The sequence below is a fragment of the Callithrix jacchus genome, chromosome 16 (genome assembly GCF_049354715.1).
Source record: "Callithrix jacchus isolate 240 chromosome 16, calJac240_pri, whole genome shotgun sequence".
Lineage (NCBI taxonomy): Eukaryota > Metazoa > Chordata > Mammalia > Primates > Cebidae > Callithrix > Callithrix jacchus.
This window is the reverse complement of record NC_133517.1, coordinates 9724864-9745934: the sequence shown is the minus strand read 5'-3', so window position 1 is coordinate 9745934 and position 21071 is coordinate 9724864. Positions and strand designations below refer to the sequence as shown.

General features: G+C 41.0%; 2 protein-coding genes across 7 annotated transcripts in view; one reads left to right on the top strand and one right to left on the bottom strand.

The window, feature by feature from the left end:
- The window catches only part of LOC118151264 (uncharacterized), a 36458-nt gene that overhangs the window by 5226 nt on the left and 10161 nt on the right, over positions 1-21071 (bottom strand). The gene's annotated exons all lie outside the window — the stretch shown is intronic.
- On the top strand, positions 8018-20971 carry LOC144579825 (uncharacterized). Of its 6 annotated transcripts, XR_013528242.1 has the most exons (4): positions 8018-8362; positions 13196-13251; positions 17625-17719; positions 19557-20971. XR_013528242.1 is itself a non-coding variant. In XM_078353544.1 (3 exons), the coding sequence occupies exons 1-3, from the start codon at positions 8030-8032 to the stop codon at positions 19558-19560; spliced, it is 432 nt and encodes a 143-aa protein (XP_078209670.1). In that variant the 5' UTR covers positions 8018-8029; the 3' UTR covers positions 19561-20971. The 6 variants fall into 6 exon arrangements, 4 of the variants coding, with proteins under 4 accessions (XP_078209670.1, XP_078209673.1, XP_078209669.1 ...); XM_078353544.1 differs by lacking the exon at positions 13196-13251; XM_078353547.1 differs by having other exon boundaries at positions 17625-20971.

Genomic DNA, 21071 nt, shown 5'->3' with positions numbered 1-21071 from the left:
AATTCTTGTCAGGTAAGTTGGATGCTAAAACCTTGTCTTTAGAAATTAACTGTCTATGTCTGTTATTTTCTCATCACAGGAAAAAAAACTGGAAATAATTACAATATAAGACCTATCTTAAAATATTCTTTATCAGAAACATTACTTCAGAAACAGATTTAATCCACTTATTAAGCTTCCACACACATGGTTATACACTGGATGTAAATATAAAAAAGACTAGTAATCTGACACAGGGAATTGCTTTTTTTTTCTGCAAAAGAGATGTTGACAACAGTCTCTCTTTAGAGGCCAAAAAAGCAATTTGATCTAAACTCTTCGTACTAAGGTAATGATGTTTTATGTCAAAACAATAAAGTTTCTAAGCTCTCTTAGCCTACTGTAATTGTTGAAATTTGCGTTAAATGCTTCTCTCTGGTGACATAAAGAAAGTTGAAAAGATGGCTCAGAAACATTCTTTCTTTTTGTTCTGTTTTCCTTTCTTTGTTTCGTCTGGTATTTCTTTCTTTTAATCAGTCCTAATGCTGATCAGGAATCCCACCTGATAAAGCACCAAGCTCCTCCAAATAGTCCAGAAGATACTGATCAGAGCTCTGTGTGGGGTGGGCCAGTGAATGGGTGAACAAAAAGCTAATTTGAAAGAGGCATCAGACTTTCAAAGGGCAGTGGCACAAAGGTTCTTCCAGTTGTTACAGGGAAGTTGTAAGAGAACCCATTCTTATTTCTTTACAAAATTCTCTTCTGGTAAAGCCTCATTAAATTAACTAAGGACACACAAATTAAACATTTCTGAAATAAAAACCATATGTTAAAACAAAGATATGAGTGTTGTAAGTTGTTTTTTTTATTGCATTTTAGGTTTTGGGGTACATGTGCAGAGCATGCAATACAGTTGCATAGGTACACACATGGCAGTGTGTTTTGTTTGCTTTCTCCCCTTCACCCACATTTGGCATTTCTCCCCAGGCTATCCCTCCCCACCTCCCCCTCCCACTGGCCCTCCCCTTTTCCCCCCAATAGACCCCAGTGTTTAATACTCCCCTCTCTGTGTCCATGTGTTCTCATTTTTCATCACCCGCCTATGAGTGAGAATATGCGGTGTTTCATTTTCTGTTCTTGTGTCAGTTTTCTGAGTATGATGTTCTCCAGATTCATCCATGTACCTACAAGTGAACCGAACTCATCATTTCTGATTGCTGCATAATATTCCATGGTGTATATGTGCCACATTTTCTCAGTCCAGTCTATCATGAATGGGCATTTGGGTTGATTCCAGGTCTTTGCTATTGTAAACAGTGCTGCAATGAACATTCGTGTGCATGTGTCCTTATAGTAGAATGATTTATATTCCTTTGGATATATACCCAGTAATGGGATTGCTGGGTCAAATGGAATTTCTATTTCTAAGGCCTTGAGGAATCGCCACACTGTCTTCCACAATGGTTGGACTAATTTACACTCCCACCAACAGTGTAAAAGTGTTCCTTTTTCTCCACATCCTCTCCAGCATCTGTCGTCTCTAGATATTTTAATGATCGCCATTCTAACTGGCGTGAGATGGTATTTCAATATGGTTTTGATTTGCATCTCTCTGATGACCAGTGACGATGAGCATTTTTTCATATGATTGTTGGCCTCATATATGTCTTCTTTCGTAAAGTGTCTGTTCATCTCCTTTGCCCAATTTTGAATGGGCTTGTTTTTTCCAGTTCTGTGAAGAAAGTCAATGGTAGCTTGATGGGTATAGCATTGATTCTGTAAATTACTTTGGGCAGTATAGCCATTTTTACGATATTAATTCTTCCTAACCATGAACATGGAATGTTTCTCCATCTGTTTGTGTCCTCTCTGATTTCATTGAGCAGTGGTTTGTAGTTTTCCCTGAAGAGGTCCCTTACATTCTTTGTGAGTGTTATTCCAAGGTATTTTATTCTTTTTGTAGCAATTGTGAATGGCAATTCGTTCTTGATTTGGCTCTCTTTAAGTCTGTTATTGGTGTAGAGGAAGGCTTGTGATTTTTGCACATTGATTTTATATCCTGAGACTTTGCTGAAGTTGCTTATCAGTTTCAGGAGTTTTTGTGCTGAGGCAGTGGGGTCTTCTAGGTATACTATCATGTCGTCTGCAAATAGAGACCATTTGCCTTTCACCTTTCCTATTTGAATACCCTTTATTTCTTTTTCTTGCCTGATTGCTATGGCTAGAACTTCCAGTACTATATTGAATAGGAGTGGTGAAAGAGGGCATCCTTGTCTAGTGTCAGATTTCAAAGGGAATGCTTCCAGTTTTTGCCCATTAAGTATGATATTGGCTGTTGGTTTGTCATAAATAGCTTTTATTACTTTGAGATACGTTCCATCGATACCGAGTTTATTGAGGGTTTTTAGCATAAAGGGCTGTTGAATTTTGTCAAATGCCTTCTCTGCATCAATTAAGATAATCATGTGGTTTTTGTTTCTGGTTCTGTTTATGTGGTGAATTACGTTGATAGACTTGCGTATGTTGAACCAGCCTTGCATTCCCAAGATGAATCCTACTTGATCATGATGAATAAGTTTTTTGATTTTCTGTTGCAATCGGCTTGCCAATATTTTATTGAAGATTTTTGCATCTATGTTCATCATTATTATTGGCCTGAAGTTTTCTTTTCTCGTTTGGTCTCTGCCGGGTTTTGGTATCAGGATCATATTGGTCTCATAGAATGATTTGGGAAGGATTCCTTCTTTTTGAATTATTTGGAATAGTTTCAGAAGGAATGGTACCAGCTCCTCTTTGTGTGTCTGGTAGAATTCGGCTGTGAACCCGTCTGGACCTGGGCTTTTTTGTGTGTGGTAGGCTCTTAATTGCTGCCTCGACTTCTGACCTTGTTATTGGTCTATTCATAGTTTCAGCTTCCTCCTGGTTTAGGCTTGGGAGGACACAGGAGTCCAGGAATTTATCCATTTCTTCCAGGTTTACTAGTTTATGTGCATAGAGTCATTTGTAATATTCTCTGATGATGGTTTGAATTTCTGTGGAATCTGTAGTGATTTCTCCTTTATCATTTTTTATTGCATCTATTTGGTTGTTCCCTGTTTTCCTTTTTAATCAATCTGGCTAGTGGTCTGTCAATTTTGTTGATCTTTTCAAAAAACCAGCTCTTGGATTTATTGATTTTGTGGAGGGTTTTTTGTGTCTCAATCTCCTTCAGTTCAGCTCTGATCTTTGTTATTTCTTATCTTCTGCTGGGTTTTGAGTTTTTTTGATCTTGCTCCTCTAGCTCTTTCAATTTTGACGATAGTGTGTCAATTTTGGATCTCTCCATTCTTCTCATAAGGGCACTTATTGCTATATACTTTCCTCTAGAGACTGCTTTAAATGTGTCCCAGAGATTCTGGCATGTTGTGTCTTCGTTCTCATTGGTTTTGAAGAACTTCTTTATTTCTGCCTTCATTTCGTTGTTTATTCAGTCAACATTCAAAAGCCAGTTGTTGTTTCCATGAAGCTGTGCGGTTCTGGGTTAGTTTCTGAATTCTGAGTTCTAACTTGATTGCACTATGGTCTGAGAAGCTGTTTGTTATGATTTCAGTTGTTTTCCATTTGCTGAACAGTGCTTTACTTCCAATTATGTGGTCAATTTTAGAGTTGGTGTGATGTGGTGCTGAGAAGAATGTATATTCTGTGGATTTGGGGTGGAGAGTTCTGCAAATGTCTATCAGGTTTGCGTACTCCAGGTCTGAGTTCAAGCCCTGGATATCCTTGTTGATTTTCTGTCTGGTTGATCTGTCTAATATTGACGGTGGAGTGTTAAAGTCTCCCACTATTATTGTGTGGGAGTCTAAGTCTCTTTGTAAGTTGTTAAGAACTTGCCTTATATATCTGGGTGCTCCTGTATTGGGTCCATGTATGTTTAGGATCGTTAGCTCTTCTTGTTGTATTGATCCTTTTACCATTATGTAATGACCTTCTTTGTCTCTTTTGATCTTTGTTGTTTTAAAGTCTATTTTATCAGAGATGAGAATTGCAACTTCTGCTTTCTTTTGCTCTCCATTTGCTTGGTAAATCTTCCTCCATCCCTTTATTTTGAGCCTTTGTGTATCCTTGCATGTGAGATGAGTTTCCTGTATACAGCACACTGATGGGTTTTGGCTTTTTATCCAATTTGCCAGTCTGTGTCTTTTGATTGGTGCATTTAGTCCATTTACATTTAGGGTTAATATTGTTATGTGTGAATTTGATACTGCCATTTTGAGGCTAGCTGGCTGTTTTGCCCGTTAGTTGTTGTAGATTCTTCATTATGTTGATGTTCTCTAGCATTTAGTGTGATTTTGGAATGGCTGCTACTGGTTGTTCCTTTCTATGTTGTAGTGCCTCTTTCAGGAGCTCTTGTAAAGCAGGCCTGGTGGTGACAAAATCTCTGAGTACTTGCTTGTTCGCAAAGGATTTTATTTTTCCTTCACTTCTGAAGCTCAGTTTGGCTGGATATGAAAATCTGGGTTGAAAGTTCTTTTCTGTAACGATGTTGAATATTGGCCCCCACTCTCTTCTGGCTTGTAGAGTTTCTGCCGAGAGATCTGCTGTGAGTCTGATGGGCTTCCCTTTGTGGGTGACCAGACCTTTCTCCCTGGCTGCCCTTAGTATTTTCTCCTTTATTTCAACCTTGTTGAATCTGACCATTATGTGCCTTGGGGTTGCTCTTCTTGTGGAATATCTTTGTGGTGTTCTCTGTATTTCCTGCAATTGAGTGTTGGCCTGTCTTGCTAGGTGGGGGAAATTTTCCTGGATAATATCGTGAAGAGTATTTTCCAGCTTGGATTCATTCTCTTCATCACACTGTAGTACACCTATCAAATGTAGGTTAGGTCTTTTCATATAGTCTCACATTTCTTGGAGACTTTGCTCATTCCTTTTTGCTCTTTTTTCTCTGATCTTGGTTTCTCGTTTTATTTCATTGAGTTGATCTTCGACTTCAGATATTCTTTCTTCTGCTTGGTCAATTCGGCTATTGAACCTTGTGCATCCTTCACGGAGTTCTCGTATTGTGTTTTACAGCTCCTTTATTTCATTCATATTCTTCTCTAAGGTATCCATTCTTGTTATCATTTCCTCGAATCTTTTTTCAAGGTTCTTAGTTTCTTTGCATTGATTTAAAACATGTTCTTTTAGCTCACAAAATTTCTCATTATCCAGCTTCTGAAATCTAATTCCGTCATTTCGTCACAGTCATTCTCCATTCAGCTTTGTTCTCTTGCTGGTGAGGAGTTTTGGTCCTTTCTAGGCGGCGAGGTGTTCTGGTTTTGGGTGTTTTCCTCCTTTTTGCGTTGGTTTCTTCCCATCTTTGTGAATTTATCCACCTGTTGTCTGTGTAGTTGCTGCCTTTTTGATTGGGTCTTAGAGTGGACATCCAGATTGTTGATGATGGAGTATTTCTGTTACTTTGTTTTCCTTCTTTCAGTCTAGACCCTTCGCTGTATGACTGCTGAGGTCTACTCCAGGCCCTGCTTGTCTGGGGTGCACCTATAGCAGCTGTGGAACAGCGAGGGATGCTACCAGTTTCTTTTTCTGCTATCTTTGTCCCAGAATGATGCCTACCAAATGTCAGTCTTTTGGATATAGAGGGGTCAGGGAGCTGCTTGAAGAGATGATCTGTACTTTGTAGGAGCTCAAGTGCTGAGCTGTGAGCTCTGTTGTTCATTCAGGGCTGTTTGGCTGCTATGTTTAATTCTGCTGCAACATAACTCATAAACAAAACCCTTTTTTTCTCAGATGCTCTTTCTGGGGTTAGGTTGGGGCTTTCTTTGTGAGTGTCCGCCTCGCTGTCTTGCCCAGCTAGGAAGCAGTAAGTCACTATTTGCCTGCTGATGCTCCGCCCTGCTGGTGTGAGGTTCGCCCTGTTGATGCAGGCTCTGCCCTTTTGCTGCGGTCTCTGCCCTGTTGCCACGGGCTACGCCCTGCTGCGGAGTCTCTCTGTTGTACCGGGTTGCCTCAGCAACGACAGACTGCCTCAGCAATGGGCGTGTTCCTCAGTAGGTGCTGATTGCCTCGGTAATGGTGGACGCCCCTCCCCCACGGAGCTGCGCTTTAAGATAACCTCCTCACTGGGAGCATTTGGAATCGCCGTTTTGTTTGTCGCACTGCGCTACCCCAAATGCTGTGACCCTGGGATTTCCTGGGCTGGCTCTCTGTCCAAGTCCCATTCAGTCTCAAGTTCAGCCCTCTCAGGTCTCAGTTTGCCGGTTCAACAGGGCACCCGTAACAGTGCGCTTTTGTATGGAGCACTGTGGAGTGCCTCTGTGCTCCTGAGCCGCAGCTGCACCGGCTGCTGGCTACACCAGCCAATACCTCTACCTGGCGTCCCACGTCTCTTTTATACCTGGGAATTTCCCCATTCTGTGGGCAACTAAGATCCCTCTGGAAATGCATCCCTGACTCACCCTCTCCACGCATCCAGCGAGCTGTTTTAAGGTTTTTACAAATTTACCTCAAAAATTACATTTTTACTTCAAAGTGATACATCGATTTCAAAAAGAATAAACCTATTTTGATAAAACAAATATATTAGTATTTGTTAGATTTTTAAATATCTATTTCCAAATCATGTCATCGATTTTTATGATTGTCAATGTCACTTGTAATTTCTCAAAGAATGGCATGAAGTCTTACATTTTATGAGTTTTTTCATACCACCAGTGAGAAAGATCGAGCAAAAATTATAGTAGAGAAAGAGAAAATCCTTCAACAAATCTCGGAAAGTTGAAAGGAATTGGCTAATATTCTGGACTTAGTTTATGTAGAATTTCTTGGGGGTTTGTCTAAAGGTTAAGTTTCCAAGAATATAGGGTAGAGTACTACATAGTTCCATGTTCATGAGATACACACGAATAATTTGGACTGCTTTAGGGCAAAAATGACCCCCCAAAATGAGTCTAATACAATAATGTAAATGACACAATAAAAATAAAGAAAACAGTAACAATACTCTATAGTGGAGGATTAAATTCAAGAAAATTTGGCGAAGGTTGAGGGTGGACTTGAGGATGATTAATTTGAAACAGTATTTAAAAACATAAAGAGCTTGTGATTCTCTTATTAATTATTTAAACCTATATGAGTATCTCCTGTGTCTTACAAACTGTCTTTAAAATACCAGATTGATTGAGCTCTTTCTGCCGAAGGACTCAACCTATTAGTATTCATCAGGACTAATTTGTGTGTGTGTGTGTGTGTGTGTGTGTGTGTGTGTGTGTGTGTGTGTTTGTTTGTTTGATATGAGTTTGATTGAGGTCTTTTTGCTGTAGGATCTTATCAACACTGAACCTGTTGAGTGCCAGGAATTTCACGGAGCTAAAGAGACTGCCGGTGGCTGGGTGCATGCCAGGAGCAGATAGTGATCCCGGTGTGGGGTTGGGGCATCTTGCCCTTTTGCCGGCTCCTCCTGGCTCCTCAGGCACAAATCCCTGAAGAAGGCTTGGACTCTGGCACAGGCCCTCTTCCGATGGCAGATGTCATCTTACTGTGATTGGCTTTCTTGGGGTTCCACCGCGGCATCTCTGGGCATCTGTCTGGGGCTTGGATTCACCACAGAAATCTGTGGAGACACCTCTACACCTGTTCGGCCCCCATGGGAAGCCAGTTCCAGGTGTCGCCACCTTGCTGCACACTGGGCGTGCCTACTTGTGGTTGTTCCCTCCATGAAGAGACAGTAGTGCTGAGAAGCAGGAGCCGCTGGGCTTGGAGATAAAGGCAGGGCCCCTTGGTGGGTGGCCCAGGTCGAAAAGTGGCAGTCAGATTATGGGGCCCGGTAACGTTCTGGTAACACCCATAGTGCCCGCTTCCAGGCCTGAAGCGCTCTCCTCCTCCCCCCTACCGGAACCGAAGAGTGGGCTCAAGGAAGTACTGAGGTCAGGTCTGTCAGGGGCCTATGCTGCTTGTGGCACGCAGCCTCCTTCCAGGCGCCGCCCCTGCCACCGACTCCACCTTGTACCTACCTGTGCGGCAGCAGCTGGACAGCGACAACATCGCGGCTCCCCAGCTGGGCAGACGAAAGCGCATGCGCAAGCGGCCTGTCACAAGCGCCAGCGCTGAGCCCGGGCTCGCGTCACAGGAACAGCCACCGTTGCCTGGGGAACGATCACAGTGGCTTCCCAAAGCAGCGGTCCTCTGTGGCAGTGCCTCAGCATCGGGCAACGGACTCTTTCTCCGCGCGATCATCGCTGAGTCCTGCGATTTTAGGAATCCGGCAGGCCGAACCAGGCAGAAGAAAGATCTGTCGGGGCTTCACGGATGTCCACGGCGCTCCCCAGGAATCACCAAGTTGCTGCAGACCTGCCCAAACAGTGTGAGGGTGCCTCTCGTTGAAAGCCCTCTCGGCTGGGATTTCCAGGTACGGCCTGCCTGCCAGTGGCGGGGCTGCTCTGTCCCCGAGGGAACTGGGAGCTGCAGAGAGTGATGCAAGGGAGGAGAAGCCAGGCATTTGCTGGCTGCACAGGAAGGGTGAGTTTCCGACAGGACCATGCACACCACACTGCCCCACAGTTTACCCAGGGAACCCAGTTCCTGAGCCATTGTTGTGGATGCTACTGCAGGACCCTGCACCACTGGGTGGGTGATTTATCACCTGCTTAGTAACTTTCTTAGCGGAAGACACTCGGAATTAAAGTACCACCTTTAAATGTCTGCTCCTTGAATATTTGGCTGTCAGGCCCCAGATAACAAGCTCCTGGAGCTATCCTGGGATGTGGAGGAGACAGAGAAAGACCCTGCTTATGAGTAAACAAGATCATTCTGCAACCATCTTCATCACACTCACAGCAGCCAAGCTAGCACCACCAGCAAATGCTGATCCCATCCTAGAGCAGTCAGGGGGCCTGCTGTCCTGCTCCACGCCAAGGCATCCCCCAGGCTACCTGACTGACAGGGGGAAAGTGAGAATCCTGTGGGTGGGCATCTTCTCATGAGTTTCACTTGGTTTTTGGGCATTAACTAACCTTTTGAAATCATTTGCTGACTTTCGTTTGATTGTGATAATATTCACATAAAATAAAACTCACCATTTTAACCATCTTAAAGTGTACAAATCAGAGGTATGTAGTATATTCACAATGCCATCCAAACACCAATGCTACCTAATTCAGAAAGATTTTCATCACTCCAAGAGACACTCCATGCCATTAAGTGGCTACTCAACCCCCAGACAATAAAAACCATCAGTCCATGTTTTGCCCCTATGGATCTACCTATTCTGGACTTTCCTAGGAATGGCATCATGCTGTGTGTGGCTCTCTGTGACTGGCTGTATTCAATTAGCACCGTGTTTCTGTTCTGTGGCATGCACGCCTCAGCACTGCTTTTTCTTTATGGCTCAGTGAGACCACACAGGATGGATGGACCACCGTTGGTTGTTCCCTCACTTGGCTAAGAATACTGCTTCTATTAAAGCGGTATACAGGTGTTTATATAAATGTATTTTCAGTTTTCTCGAGTACACACTTGGAGGTGAACATTACATGTCACTACTTCCCAGGCACTGCCTCTAAAGGTGATGTTTTATGTTTACACATACAGGGTTCTATGATTTCATTCCATTCTGGAATAGTACTGAGCAATATAGGAGGGAAGAATTTCTAGGTCTGTTCCCTTATATTACGCAATACTGAAAACCTCTGTTGGGGAACATCATCTTTATACATAAGTTTTTTATAAACACACTCATATCACATGTATGTGTGTGTGTGTTTATTTACATATCTATATCTGTCTATATTCATACAGAGTAACAATATAGAAAACATTATTGATAGGCAAAGTCAATGTAAAGAATATAAAAAGAAACTTCCATACATCTGACCTGTAGGCCTATACGCCATATCCACAATAGTACACAAATAAAGGTACACTCTGACATACATCCTGCTGCATGTTATGTGTACTAGAAAACCATGCATTCCTGCTGCTTATTTCTGTGAGTAGAAAACATATAAAGCCCAGAGCATCATTCAGTGCCAGGTTGATGTTAACCCTTCCTCCTTCCAGTGAGCACCAGGTCAGAGATGAGCGGGCCCCATTCCAAAGCCTTCACCCAGATCTGAGAATGCTGACTTCTCTTCAGTGTTTTCATCAAGGCAGGAGATTTTCTCTTTTTTTCTATTAATGTTTGATGTAGGAACACACTCCTGTCTTTAATTTTTGCTGGCTGGAGAAATGACTTTTTAGTTATGGGGTGAAAAAAGCCTAGATCTATTTCCTGAAAAGAGACTGCCATACTGAGAGCAAATGTTAGGGTGCATGGTACCTGAGCAGAAGACAACAGGTGGGAGTTAACATGCACCCTAGGGCCAAAACTGGCTGTATTATTCAGGCCAGTTTTTCTGTCAAAGACTTTGCCCGCTGCTGTTAGTCAGCTCTTCCCAGCCCTAGCTGGATGTACGGACCTTCACTGGGCTGGTTTCTTGAGCCCCTGAATTGAAAACACCTGGGTGCCAGGTAAAAAGGACTTTGTCACCAGTAGAAGGAGAATGGAGTGGGGCATTTGGCTTCGATTAGATAAACTTGTATTTAGCTAATTGGCCCGTTGGATTCACTTGGGCTGGAGCAGCTGGCGTGAGAGATGGCCACTGACCTAGATTTTATGGGGCTTTCTTTTGTATCAATACAGATAGGTAGATAAGTAAACACACACATACAGCATTATATGAATACTTATATGTGATGTCTATGCCAAAAAGGCCCAGATAAAATCTAGGTCAAAGGCTATTTCAGGTTCCAGCCCCTATAGCCCAGGAGAGTCAATTCAGCCAATTAGCTCAGCCCAGGTGAGTTCAATTAGCCAGTGAGGTGACGTGGGACTGCTGAAGCATCAAGACAGGCCCACACGGATGGAAGTGAAAAACACAGACATCCCTCAGGGAAAAGCACAGGGCCCTGAGATGCTGAGCGGGACATGACACCTTATATTGGCAGCACAGCTCACTCACTTCCTGGACTTTTGCCTAAAGGTAAAGCTTTATGTTCATATGTACAAAATTCTGTGGTTGAGCTCCATCCTGGGATGGTATTGAGCCATACAGCAGGAAAGAAAGACAACGTCTGTGCCCTTAGGATAGGCTGGAGTATTGAAACATCTGTTGGAAAATATTGAATGTATACTGAATACTTCCATAGGTATCTTAGATAATACTCCTTGCCTGTGCTTATCTGTCTACTTGTCTACATCTATATCCATGTGTGTATATATCTATCTACATTGAAACAGAGTAAATATACACAAGGTAGAAGTATTGCTAGGTATTAAAGTAATAATATAAAAAGGCTACCATACATGTAAAGACTTATGTGCTCTTTAAACTATATCTAAAATACTACACAATGAACATATACTCCGAAAACATCCTGATGCATTCTATGTATACTAAGGAATGATTGATCTTTACTCCCCACTTCTGTGAGCAATAAATTCACTAAGGCCATGGGAGTCATTCACTGTGAGGTCAATAATGACACTTTTCTTTTCAGTAGACACCAGGCCAGGAATGAACCAGTCCCAGTTCAAAGGCTTTTGCCCAATTTCTTTTATTTGGTTTTTGAGATGGAGTCTCACTCTGTCACTCAGCCTGGTCAAAGGTCATTTTATATTCCAGCACCTACAGCCCTGGTGAGTCAATTCAGCCAAATAGGTCAGCCCATCTGAGTCCAACCAGCTAATGAGGTGACTTGGGACTGCTGAAGCATCACGGCTAAAGTGCAGTGGCACAGTCTTGGCTCACTGCAACCTCTGCCTCCCAGGTCAAAGCGAGCCTCTCAGGTAGCTGGGAATATAGGCACACACCATCACGCCCGGATAACGTTTTTTTTTATATTTTTAGTAGAGACAGAGTTTCACCATGTTGGCCAGGCTGGTCTCTAACCCCTGATCTCAAGTGATCTGCTGCCTCAGCTTCCCAAATGGCTAAGATTACAAGCATGAGCCACCGCGCCTGTCTGACAAGGACACTCTTGTCTTTCAGAGTTGGTTGCTGGAGAGAGGTTTATTTGGGTAAAGAAAAACACTCCCCGTCTGTGCCCTGAAGTTAAACTGCAGCACTGAAAGCAAATGTAGGGAAACGTGGTTCCTGGGCAAAAGACGACAAGGTTAGAGTCAACGCATGCCCAAGTGCCCAAAGCGGCTCTTACTGGCCAGTCCAAAGGTCCTGTGTGTCAAAGACTACACCCACCTGTGTCAGCCAGTTCTCCATGACCCAAGCTGAATAGCCATAACAGTACTGGGTAGGTTTGATGAGCTCCTGAATTAAACCAAACCTCAGTGCCAAATAACAGAGGCTTTTTTACAGGTACAAGAATACGAAGTGGTGCTTGGCTCAACGTGAATTCACTTGGACTGAACTAATTGTCTGATTGGCTACATATAGGATACAGGGGATAGAATCAAAAAAAGACCTCTGACCTAGTTTTCTTTTGGAGCCTTTCTTTGTAGATATTCTTACAAATAGCCGGACCCATAAATACACACACAGGATTACATGAGTATGTCTATGTAATTTGTGAGTCCATCTGTGTATAGAAGCCCAAATAAAAACTAGGTCAAAGGTCCTTCTTTTTCCAGTCCCTCCAGCCCAGGTGAATCTACTCAATTAGCTCAATTAGCTGATGGGAAAGGTGAGTCCCATCAGCTAATTGGCACAACCCAGGTGAATTCCACTCAAGAATTGAAACTGCTTAACGATTAAGGCAGGCCCACATTGGCAGATGTGAGGAATGCAGGCCTACATCCAGAAGAGAATCTGGTCCCTGAAGTGCTAAGGTGAACAAAAAACCTTAAGTGGAGGTTGGGAAAAGTGACTCAATCTTGTAATCCTAGCACTTTGGGAGGCTGAGGCAGGTGAATGACCTGAGATCGGGAGTTCAAGACCAAACTGACCAACATGATATAACCCTGTCTTTACTAAAAATGCAAAAATTAGCCAGTTGTGGTGGTATGCACCTATAATCTCAGCTACTTGGGAGGCTGAGTCTGGAGAAGCACTTGAACCTGGGAGGCAGAGTTGCAGTGAGCCAAGATTGCACCACTGCACTCCAGCTTGGGTAAAAAGTGCAAAATTCTGCCTCAAAAGGAAAATAAAATTAAACTGGCAGTATCCTCAGTTTATGTGCCAGGCCTTGGTCTTAAAAATAAAATTTTATGTTTACACATACAAGCTTCTATGGCTGTTTTTCATTCTAGGATGGTATTGAGCCATACAGGAGGGAAGAAAGACTAAGTCTTCACACTTAAGACAGGTAGGGTTACTGACAGTGTCTGTTGGCAAGTACCCCAATGTATATGTGCATATTTACATAGAAATACTGATATATTTCTGTGTGTGTGTGTATTTATATAAATATCTACATGTATATATCTACGTATCTCTATTCATACAAGATGTAGATATAGAAGGTAGAAGTACTGATATTTTTAGGTCCTGATAGTAATATACGACATCCATCTATGTAGAGGCCTGTCTGTCCTGTAAACTATGTCTGTAATAGTAAACAAACAGTAACCAAACACTGTGACGTGCATCTTGCTGCATTCAGTGTATGCAAAGGAGCCATTGGTCCTTGTTGCTCACTTCTGTCAGCAGAAATGCACTAAGGAATGAGAGCCATTCAATTCTAGGTCGGTGTTGGCCTTTCTCTTTCTGATGAACACCAGGTCAGAAGTGAACCGCCCCAGCCCAATGACCCTAACACAAATCCACAAATAATGGCTCCTCATTTGGGCTCGCATTAAGACAGGAGCCCTTTTTTCTATAAACATAGAACATAGAAGTACAGTTTTGTCTTTTGGTTTTGGTAGCTGGAGAAGGGTCTTTGTGGTAAGGCAAAGAAAGTCTAGGTTTATGCCCTGAAGGTAGACTGTGGCACAAAACTCAGATGTCAGGGAATGTGGTTCTCAGGCAAACAACAACCAGGCCAGAGTTAACTTGTGCTGTACTACCAAAAAAGCTCTTATTGACCAGGCCAGTGGCTTCTTCTGTCAAAGGCTACACCCAGCCATTGGAGTCAGCCAGCTCTGCTGGTATTACCTGCATAACAAGAACCCTACTCGGTAATTTGATGAGCTCCTGAACTAAAATCACAAATGTCAGATAACAATGACTTTTTCACAGATACAAAGAGAATGGGAAGTGGTATGGCTTGGACTGCATTTATTTGGTCTGAGGTAATTAGGTGATTGGATTCTTCTGGGATGAAGGGGCTAGAAGTGGAAGTAATCTCTGACCTCCTTTCTTTGGGGGCTTTTAATTTGTAGATATATAAATATGGATAGGTAGACATATAAACAACCACATATATGTGGGGTTGTATGTCTATGTAATGTCCATTTTTTAGTATTGCTATGTAAAAAAGTCCAAATAAAATCCAGGTAAAAGGCCATTTCTGGCTCCATACTCTTCAGCCCAGGTGCATGTAATTATTCAATTTGCTCAGCCCAGATGAATCTGTATTAGCTCAGCATAGGTGAATCCCATCAGCTCACAAGCCAAATGGGCTGTGCTGAAGGATCAAGGTAGACTGCAGTGGTGGAAATGGGGAGTGCAGGCATCCACTGGGAGGGAAAGCAGGGCCCTGTTGTGCTAAGCTGGGCATGGAGCCTCACATGGCAGTACTGCCCGTTTACTTGCCAGCCACGGCTTCTAAAGGCGAAGCTTTGTTTACATTTATACATACAACATTGTAGAGCTGTGTGCCATTCTGAGATGGTACAGAGCCACATATATATGTGAAGCAGCCATTGGTCCTTGTTGCTCATTTCTGTCAGCAGAAATGCACTGAGGCATGGAGACATTCAGGGCTAGGTCCATGTTGACCTTTCCCTTTCTGACCAGGTGAGAAGTGAATCACCCCAGCCCCATGGCCCTAACATAAATTCACAAATAATGGCTCCTCATTAGGGCTTCTAAGTCTAATTCTGCATGCTTAGTATTGGTAGTGTTATTCAAAATATATGTTGGTGAACATCATACATATACATATTTACAGAGACATACTCATATCATCCTGTATGTGTGTTTATCTACCTATTTATGTCTATCTCTACATCAATTAATCATCTATCTACATTTATAGAGTTTAGATAGAGACGATAGATGTATTCTTATGTTTTGGTACTATAAGGAATATAAAAAGAAAATTGCATACATGTAAAGGCCCATCTGCCCTATCAACTACTCCTACAAGAGTAAACCGATGGAGGTCCACAGTGGTGTACGTCCTGCTGCAGTCAACATATACTAAGAAACCCTTGGCCCTTGTTGCTCACTTTTGTGAGCAGAAAATGCACTAAGGTCAGGGGTTTCATTCATTACCAATGTTGACCCTGTCCATTCTGGTGAACATGAAGCAGAGATAAACCAGCCCCAGCACAAAGACTCCCACACAGATTTGAGAGTGCTGATTCACATTAGCTTTCCATCAAGGCAGGAACTGTTCCTTTCTTTATGAGCATGTGACGTAGGAGTACACTTTTTCCATTTTGGTGGCTTGAGAAGTGTCTTTTTGCATAGGAGAAGAAAAGCTTAAGTATGTTTCCTAAAATTACATTTGGGTACTGAAAACAAATGTCAGAGAATGTGGCACTGGGGCAAAAGACAACCAGGCCAGAATCATCAGTCACAAAAGGATTAAAAGTAGCACGTGTTAGCCAGGTCAAAGAATCAGTGTGTTGAATGCTACACCCACTGGTGTCAGCCAACTTTGCCCAGTCTCAGCTGGATGGCCAGTACCCCACTGAGCTAAATTTAGAGCTCCTGATTTTAAAATATGTGGGTGACAAGATAGAAGGACATTTTCACGGGAACAAGAAAATTAGAAAGCCATTCATGGCCCTGATTTAATTTGCTTGAACTGAGCTATTTAGCTTAATTGATTTACCTGGGCTTCAGGGAACTGACAGAAAAATAACTTCTGACCTAGGTTTTTTTCTGTTTGCCTTTTTTGTAGATATAGATAATATAAGCATAAATATGCAGATACATAAACACATATACACATACATGATTATATGAGCATGTCTATGTAATGTCTATTTGTGAATATATCTATGTAAAAAAGTCATAAATGAAAATGAGTTAAGAGTTATTTTCATTTTCTGTAGCCCAAATTAGTTCAATCAACCTTTCAGTTGTGTTTGGGTGTGAGATTCAGACCCTTACCTGAATAGGATGTGTCATTGGGTGAGTGTGACAATCTTGTTTGCTGGGTGGGCATATCACAGTCACAATTTCACCAGGCCCTGTTATGACACACTCTGTACCACCTGAGGGCTTTATACAGTAGGCATGGGAGTCATAATTTTCTACATTGCCTTAGTACAGAAATGAGTCACATTTCCACCTGTGGACCAGACCTGCAGAGCTTATAGCTTGCTGTGAATGCCAAGAGCTATACTCAGATGGTTCCAGCTGTGCAAGGCTAGCAGTAACACTTCCAAGAGAGTCTGCCCCAGCATTTGTCCACCAAGTATTTATTGAAAGCGTTTGTATCTAACTACAAACATCCACTAGATGGTCATTTGAGATAGGTTGCTGAGGCACCTGTGACTTTGTACACATTCAAACTGCATTTTCAGGAGGCTGAATGGATTCTATACTATACATGATATATGTGCTCTATAAAATACAGTTGTATATAATACATATATAATACTTTAATGATGTTATATAATAATACATATATTATTACATTTTATGGATGAATATGATAGTACGTATAATACAGATTTTTTTCTACCCCAAATATAAGCCTCAAAAGAGAGAAATGAGAGAGTTCAGAGAATTAAAATTTATTGATCGCTTAATATGTATGAGTACCATACTAGGTGGTTTAGATACCTAGTTTCACATTTATAATAATCCTATAAGGATCAAAAAGAATAACTGTTGGGTACTAGCCTTAGTACCTGGGTAATGAAATAATATGTACAACAAACCCCTGTGAGACAAGTTTACCTATAACAAATATGCACATATATTCCTCAACCTAAAATGAAAGTTTAAAAAAAGTCTTATGACCTAAGTGATTGTATTATTTTACAGATGATAAAAATTAAGTTTCAGGGAGGTTAAATAGCTGCCTTAGATCCCAAGGATAAATTACAAGGCTGGGTCTTGAACATAGCTCATGCTTTTTTTCCTATATCAGAAATGTTGAAGTAACATAAAATGATCAGCCATTTATAACATTTTTCTGATTGGAAAATGACAGTCATGAGGTTTATGCCTGTCTTGGTAATCTTGCTCCTTCAACACAAAAGTCAGGTTGTAGCTAAGAAAACCTACATGAAAAAAGAGATTTGTGTCCCTGACAAAAATAAATTGCAAAGAAAATACACTTTCACCAGAGTATTAAGAGGTAGTAAGGCTGTCCTACCAAAGGCTGAGAGAAAAATTCTTTTCTGTGTGTGGGGTGGGGGACCTAGGGTGATGTACTTCCCCAAGTTCTTGATTTACTTATCCATAAGTGCCAGTTAACAATGGCTAAGTCACTGAACACATGGAGAGAGTTCATTTGCAGAGTTGCCTTGCTTGGAACCTGGTGTGCAATAGGCACTTAGTAAATGTAAGTTTCTGTTCCATAAATGCAATTCTCCTTTATTTATTTTTTTATAGAAGGAGAGACAGAAAGAAAGAAACAAAAATCAAGGAGAGGAAGACCGAGGAAGAAAAAGAGGGAGAAGAGGAATGTTGTTTTATTCTAAAAATGGGTATTGAAAACCTCTTTTATGCCAATAATTGTGCTTAATAATGGCCGATCAATATTTTATTTAAACCTATGAGTAGGTGTGATGTGATACTGATAAGAATGTATAGTTTATATATTTAAAGTGGAGAGTTCTATAAATGTTGATGAACTTTACTTGTTACGAATCTGAGTTCAAGTCGTGAATATCCTTATTAACTTTCTGTCTCATTGATCTATCTAATATCGAGTTGAAGTCTCCCACTATTATTGTGTGGGAGTCTCGAGAGTCTAAGCCTCTTTATAGGTCTTATGTATCTGGGTGTTCCTGTATATTTAGGATTGTTAGCTCTTCTTGTTGCATTCATCCTTTTACCATTATATCTTTGTTGCTTTAAAATCTATTTTATCAGAGGCAAGAATTGCAACTCCTGCTTTTAATTAATTTATTTATATTTGCTCTTTATTTGGTTGGTAAATCTTTCTCCATTCCATTGAGTATTTGTGTATCCTTGCATACAATATGGGTCAGAATGCAGCATACCATTGGGTTTTGGCTGTGTCTTTTGATTAAGGGATTTTATCAATTAAATATAGGATTACCGCTATTTGATGTTAGCTGGCTGTTTTGTCCATTTGTTGATGTAAATTCTTCATTATGTTAATGCTCTTTACTTTTTGGTATATTTTTGCAAAGGCTAATACTGGTTGTTCCTTTCTATGTGTAATGCTGGTAATAAAATCTCTGAGTACTTGCTTCTTCATAAAAAACAATTATTTTTTCTTCAGTTGTGCAGCTTAGTTTGGCTGGATATGAAATTCTGGGCTGAAAGTTCTTTTCTTTAAGGATGTTGAATATTGGCCCCCAATCTCTTCTGGCTTGGAGGGTTTCCGCTGAGAGATCTGCTGTAAGTCTGATAGGCTTCCCTTTGTGGGTAACCTGACCTTTCTCTCTGGCTGCCCTTAGTATTTTCTCCTTCATTTCAACCCTGGTGAATCTAGGGATTATGTGCCTTGGGGTTGCTTTTTTTTGAGAAATATATTTGTGGTGTTCTCTGTATTACCTGGAGTTGAATATTGTCCTGCCTTGCTAGGTTGGGAAAGTTTTCCTTGATAATATCGTGAAGAGTATTTTCCAGCTTGCATTCATTTTCTTCATCACATTCAGATACACCTATCAAATGTAGATTAGGACTTTTCGCATGTCCCATATTTCTTGAAGACTTTGCTCATTCCTGTTTAATCCATTTTTCTTTGTTTTTCTCTTCTCGTTTTATATCATTAAGTTTGTCTTCGACTTCTTACATCCTTTCTTCTGCTTGATCAATTCAGCTATGAAAACTTGTGCATATTTCACAAAGTTCTCGTGCTGTGTTTTTCAACTCTGTTAATTCATTTATATTTTTCTCTATATTGTCTATTCTTGTTAGCATTTCGTCAAACCTTTTTTCAAAGTTCTTAGTTTCTTTACGTTGGGTTAGAACAAGTTTTTTTAACTCCCAGAAGTTTCTTATCATTCACCTTCTGAAACCTACTTCTGTTAATGGAACACAGTCTTTCTCCATCAGGTCTTGTTCCATTACTGAAGAGAAACTGTAATCCCTGTAGAGAAAGAGGCATTTCGATTTTGGGTATTGTCAGCCTTTTTAGACTGGTTTCTTCCCTTCATTATAAATTTATCCATCTTTCATCTTTGCAATTAATGCCTTTATAATTAGGTTTCTGAGTGGATGTCCAATTGATTGATTCCCAGGCCAGAATCTGAGCAACCCACTGCGCCGGCCAAAACAGCAGCGTTAAGAATTATGGTGCCCTTCTGCCTGGGAATCTCTTGTCTCCCTTTATTCATGGGTCCATATTAGGTGACTCTGCCTTCCTGGAGCTCCAAACATCGGTCAGAAAGGAAACCAGTCCAGTTTATTCTGCATCAAGAGCAGCCGTGCTGAGGTACCTGCAAAACTGCCACACCGGCCACAAGAGTTGCACTGGTGACCCATGGGGCTCCTCCGCTGGGAATCTTCTGGCCCATGAGTGGCAAAAATTCTTCTGAAAGTGTGGCATCCTCTCGTTCTCTGCACGTTCACTGGGAGCTACAATCCTGAGATGTTAGCAATCAGCCATCATGGATCTTTCTCGATATAGTATGAACATTCTATAACAAGCATTTTTAATATTAGCTTCTTTTATAATGGAAAAAATGTTCTGCATTAACATTGTTTCTAAAAATAATATGTGATACAGGCTCAGAAGAGGTCTAACACAGGCACTGCCTAAAAAAAAGCAACCATGATTTATTCTGTTACAGGATTTATAATTAAAATATTATATTTACATTTATGCTGATAATCTTTTAAATTTCTAAAATTCAGATCAGACAAGAACCCAAGGTACTAACCAAGAGAAAAAAATCACGATTGGCTTCAGATGTGAAAGCCTGTTTTGTATGTCTGAAAAAAATTTCTCAAAACATGTATTATCCAGCCAAAAAACAGGAATCCAAGTTTTGACTTCGAGAATAGGCTAAGAAAACCAGAGAGAACTTACAGGCATTTGAGAGAATAACCTTGACTTTCTCTGCTGCCTTTCCTTTTGAATGTTAGCTAATTTCCAAGTAGCATTGAACCACCATGCCAAAATGAAGTAACGTCTTAGAGATCTTCAGAGTATCACAGGCATAGAAGCAAAAAGAAACCTTGGAAATGTGGAGGCACCATTCTTCTCCATTGTCCCCTTAAAGGTATTCATTTACCTGTCTTGAACCTGCGCATGGTGAAAGGCATGTGTGAAAGAGTTAGTTAGCTGTTTGCATTAGTTAGTTAATTAATTATCTCTTTGCATATTTATACCCATATTTCTAAATAAGTCATTTTAAAAATGTTGATTTTCTATTATGATTAAAAAATTTAACTGAAAAATCGAGAGAGAAGGAAAGAGAAAGAAGAAAGAGAAAAAATGAGGGAAATAAAAAGAGAAGGAAAGATGGAGGGAATGAAGGAGAAAAGAAAAAGACATGAAGGAAGAGACAAAAGGAAGGAAGGAAGGAATGAGGGAAGAAAGAAAAGAAAGAAGAAAGGAGGAGCAAGAAATAGAGAAGGGAGGGACAGAAAGAAGGAGGGAGGGAGGGAAAGAAAGGAAGGCAAAGGAAGAGAGAAAAGAACCAAGCAGCAGGTAGGATGCTAAGAAGTAATGAAGAATTTGGAGTAAATTGGAGTCTATAACCTCCCTAGGAGGAGGGGCACAGATAAACACCCCACGGTTTTAGTTGAAGCTCTTGAAATATACTATGCATTAAAATATATCCAAAGGATTATAAATTGTTCTATTATAAACATACATGCACACTTATGTTCATTGTGTCACTGTTGATAGTAGCAAAG

Excerpts from the sequence above, each read along its gene's own strand:
- LOC144579825 (XM_078353543.1), top strand. The coding sequence starts at position 8,030 with ATGCGCAAGCGGCCTGTCACAAGCGCCAGCGCTGAGCCCGGGCTCGCG. Across the intron at positions 8,363-17,624 it reads CTCTCGGCTGGGATTTCCAG|AAGGAGAGACAGAAAGAAAG; the intron begins GTACGGCCTGCC and ends ATTTTTTTATAG.